The 4,406-nt window shown below is 41.4% G+C and overlaps 1 protein-coding gene across 3 annotated transcripts in view; it reads left to right on the top strand.

Annotated features, from left to right (window-relative positions):
- The first annotated feature begins 6 nt into the window (after window positions 1–6).
- GGNBP2 (gametogenetin binding protein 2) overlaps window positions 7–4,406 on the top strand; it is a 16,396-nt gene continuing 11,996 nt past the window's right edge. For all 3 annotated transcript variants that reach the window (XM_017730936.1, XM_017730939.1, XM_017730937.1), the window contains exons 1-2: window positions 7–53; window positions 3,837–3,917. In XM_017730936.1, the coding sequence (XP_017586425.1) occupies window positions 3,837–3,917 (81 nt within the window). In that variant the 5' untranslated portion in view covers window positions 7–53. The remainder of the gene's footprint in view (window positions 54–3,836; window positions 3,918–4,406) is intronic.

Here is a 4,406-nt window from a genome sequence, read left to right as displayed (position 1 = left end):
AGTTCCCCTTCGAGAAGAGGCAGATCCCCCTCTACATCGATGACACCCTCACGGTGAGTCCCCGCGGGCCCGTCGCGCTGTCCCGGCGCCTCCCGCGTGTTGCAATTCCCAGGCCGGGCCTTTCCTCCTGCCGGGCCTCGCTGGCTCCTCCTCGGGCTCCTGCAGCGTTAATCTTTGGGACTTTGCAACACTTGGGGTTAACAGAGCTGAATGTGGCAACTTTTTTTATCTGATTCCCGGCTCTAAAAGCAGGCGAACCGCATAATGAGGGAGTTATCGCCGTGCCGGGGCCTGTGCACAAGTTGTGCTGGAGCCACGAGCGTGGCTCGGTGCTCAAGGGTGGAGCAAAGCCATTTTTCAGCTGGGAAGGAAGGGAGCCATGTTAACGTTAAACCCCGGCTTAAACCCGGCGGTTATTCTGCTCTTAAACCGGCAAGAAAAGACTAAAGGCATTTTCGAAAGCTTTGGCGTGAAGTCAGGGTTATCGAGTCTGCAGAAATTGAACAAATCTGAGAGTTCCCATTTCAGGGTGTTGCTCTGAATTGGAAAACGTGATGGTTTTGCCGTTTCCAGAAGATTCAGTGGAGAAATCAACTAAATGCAGCTTGGAGGCTCTCTGGTCCTTCTTCTCTTGAGTTTAGAGGAAGGTTTAAAAATTGCATTGTAGGAGAACACGGAACAAATGGGAAAAAAAAATTTCTAACTGGCCAGTTGCTGTTTGTTTTAATTCTTAATGCATGAAAATATGTTGAAAATAATATTGCACTTAGTGTAATTTAGTATCTTAATGATTCATACTTGGTTTCTCTTGTCAGTGGGACAGTAATTTTAGTTACTTTAAATGGTATAAAATGTGGGTGATTTAAATTCTTAACCTTATGTTTAAGATGAAAGACACCCTGAGTTTTATCAGCTAAGGAGGGTGTCCCTGCTCATGGCAGGGGTTGGAACTGGATGATCTTCAAGGTCCCTTGCAACCCAAACCATTCTTTCACCTTCCAGAACAAAACTGTTGAATATCTTCAGACAGGCCCCATCTGGTTTTGCTGCATTTGAACAGTGTCTTATTGCTGTATTTTAATTTTGATGAATTTGAATGGTGGCATATTATTAATTTACCAAATATCATCATTATTTTTGGGTTCTCTCTGGTTAACTGTGTTCATATATTAGGCAAAATTTCCCCTAAAGTTGTCCAAAGCAGTATCTGCCCCTCCTAGAGGGGTTGATGACCTGGAAAACCCAGCACTGTGCAGGAATAGTGTAAGTTTGAGTTTTTTGGTGTCTTGGCCACACCTTGAAAGTTATTTTGCTCTTTCATTTTGCATGTGGTTTTAAGCTCTTGGATTTCTCTTGTTTTGTTTTGTTTTTTCCTTCCTGGACTCCCTATAAAAATTACCCATTAGTTTGTGTCATGTGGACTTGCCAAGCTCTTCTTATTTTTGTTGTGTGTAATAGGTTGAAAGTGAAAATTCAGCTGTACCAGGCGTCAGGTAGATGACTTCAGCAGACCTAAAATTCCATTTGTGGTTTAGTCCCAGAATTTAACACCGGGCCCAAACTTTGTATAATTGCACTGTGTTGTTGCTGCCCTTCTGCTTTTTACACCATCCTCATGATTGAAAGGGTCCTCTGGCTGTAGATCAGTTTTATATCCATCTGGAGGAGAGGCATTTATGCAAGTGCAAGTCATCCTCACCATGAAGAAATCTTATCTTGGATCCATTCTATTTTTTTTTTTTCATTCTGTTACTGTTGTTACAAGGTACTTGGATTTCTAGGTGGTTTCTGGAGGCTTTTATTAAAAAAAACCTGCAGAAGCAAGTGAATGAACTCTGAGCTTCCTTGTCTGTCATCTATAATTTATTTTTTAAATACTTAATGAGAGCTATTACAAGACATGCAGCTGTCTTCGAAACAGAATTTTACATCTGCAGCACTATCTTTAAAAAATGATGGTGGTTATTGATAGTAACTGGCTCCTGTTGACCTCCTTTAAAACTCAGATTTTAAAAATAATGGGACTAATGTGCCTGTTAGTCAGACAAAAGAGTTAATCTGTGCCTTAAATCTAGAATCAGTGGATTAGTGATTGCAAATTAGGAATGAATGGCCCATGTGCTCCTAGTCTGGGATGTTGCTTTGTAGTAGCCCAGGAAGCAGCTCAGGTGCAGGGAGATGGTGCTGCCCCGAGTGGATTGTTCACCACCACAGTTCCCTGTTCCTTCTGGCTCAGCTAGAAATTAAAGGAGGTTTCAATATTTAGCCCTTTTCATTTCTTAAGCAGCTTTTATGGTTTCTAGAAGGCATTCCATTTGATGTGGTATTACAGGTTTTTTTTTTTTTCCCCCCCTTCCCGTTCGGGGTGTGATGGTGGTTGATGTTTAACCACTTAATAAAATCTCATCAGACACATGAATTAATTTAGTCTTTGATTCTTTTGCTCTGTTGTACCAAATACCTCGGGGTGTTGTCTGATAGTGGGAGATGAAGGTGAGGGGGGAAAACTAGGCAGATTTATCTCTTGTCTCTGTTATTAGCAGATAGAGCTTTCACTTTTGCTTGTAGCTCCTGGCCCACAGAAACACTACATTAGTGATGTAGGAAACCTGTAAATCTGCAGCAGAAACCGGTGCAGCTGCTTGGTGTGGATGGATCAGGAGCAAGGGAAGCTGCAAAAGGAGCTGAGGGTTAGGATTGGCAGTGGCTGTGGCACTGCTCTGCACAAAGATAAGGCAGCTGTGCTAATGCTCACACTGGGGCACATGGGACAGCAAAATAGTGCCTTGTTCTCAGAGAAATGGTGTTTATTTTGGAGTGGTGTTCAGTGCCTGGAAAAGTGAGTGTGTGAGTTCTCTGGAGGTAGTGTTGGCAATTAGGCAGACAGCAGGGAATTCTGCCTTCCCTAGACAGCTGAGGGAAGGTGGAAGGAGGAAAAAGGATGAATCAGACAGTTTTATTTGGTGTTCATTTGCATTGGAGTTATTAATCAAAGTTGTTATTTCGTCTTTGAGATTTTAAAGTGACCTTTCAGAATTCATATTGACAAATTCTCTATTTCTGTGTTTGGACAAAGAAGAGAGCTAAGCCAGGCTTTACACATATTTCTAGCTCCTTTCATTTTACTCCATGGTTGCACAGTTGGATTTTTGGACTTTTGGAAGTTACTGATTCCTGCCCCCTCCCAAGAAATTGCCCTCTTTGTTTCTCATAATTTGATAAGAAATGTTATTAATTACTTACAAGTAATCACATTGTTCTGTAGGCTTAACATTTTGCTTTGAGCCTCTTGAGAGTTGCAGCTGCAATCACACAAAGCAAACTATGCCTTGGAGTACCTTGTTGGGTTAATATGGTTTGAAATTAGCCTTTGGAGGAGTCGACTCTGTCATTAAACTGTTGTGACTGTTTCCTCAGAGCCTAATAAATTGAGTGAAGCTGTTGGGTCCATTTGGATCTCAGTGTTTTGAAGTATCTATATATTTTTTTGAATTGAAGCAGGGTCTCAAGTCATGTAGATTATAATATAAATACTGATGGTCCATTTAGCAGCTTTTGCTTTCTAACAGCTATTTAAGAGTTGCCGTTTATAAACTGCCTCTAGAACATTATATTACTGAAGCATTTATTACTTTGCTGAAATATTCACTATCTGAAACAGTTACTTTTATCCTTTCCCAAGCCCCAGTAATGAAAAGAATGAGCATTTAACATAATTTCAGTCTTATTTCCCCCAAGAAAGTAAAACAACTGATGCTCTGTTTGGCTTTTTTTGTTTGTTTGTTTGTTTTTTGTCTGAAAGCTCCTCTTTAAATTGTTTTTCCTCTCTTGTATAGATGGTGATGGAATTTCCTGATAATGTGCTGAACCTCGATGGACATCAGAATAACAGCACACAACTGAAACAGTTCATTCAGGTAAATAATGTTTCCTAAGAAGTGAGATTTTTGCTTTCCTTAGGTTTGTGCTTTTGCTTCTCCAGGAGGTTGTGACTCCTGGAGTGCTTCAGACACGTCAGCACCTGGGAGCAATCACACATTGGTACCAAAGTGCACTCACTGGGTTCAGTTGTGCTCTGGATTCCACAGCATTTATTGCACGTTGTTTTGTCTGTAGGCAATTGCTGCATGTCTGAGAGCTCAAAACTCACCATGGGAACTGCAATTTCTGAATACGTCTTGATTTTTATTTTTCTAAGTAGTTTTGAACTGCCTTTTCAATAACACAAACTGATCTGCCAAATTCTTGCAAATAACTGTAGCACCCTAACACCTGTAGCAGCTGCAGAATCATGCCACTTGATGTCCAAAGGGCCAGAGTTGCACAGCCTCACTCAGGCTGACAGCAGCAGTGCAGACATGTGCTGCATGCCAAGTGTAGCTGGGTTGTGAAAATAGCTCATTCCT

Source organism: Corvus brachyrhynchos, unplaced genomic scaffold, assembly GCF_000691975.1.
Source record: "Corvus brachyrhynchos isolate BGI_N302 unplaced genomic scaffold, ASM69197v1 scaffold283, whole genome shotgun sequence".
Taxonomy (NCBI): domain Eukaryota; kingdom Metazoa; phylum Chordata; class Aves; order Passeriformes; family Corvidae; genus Corvus; species Corvus brachyrhynchos.
Note: the sequence above shows the minus strand (reverse complement) of the source record. Positions and strands in the feature narration are given on the sequence as shown.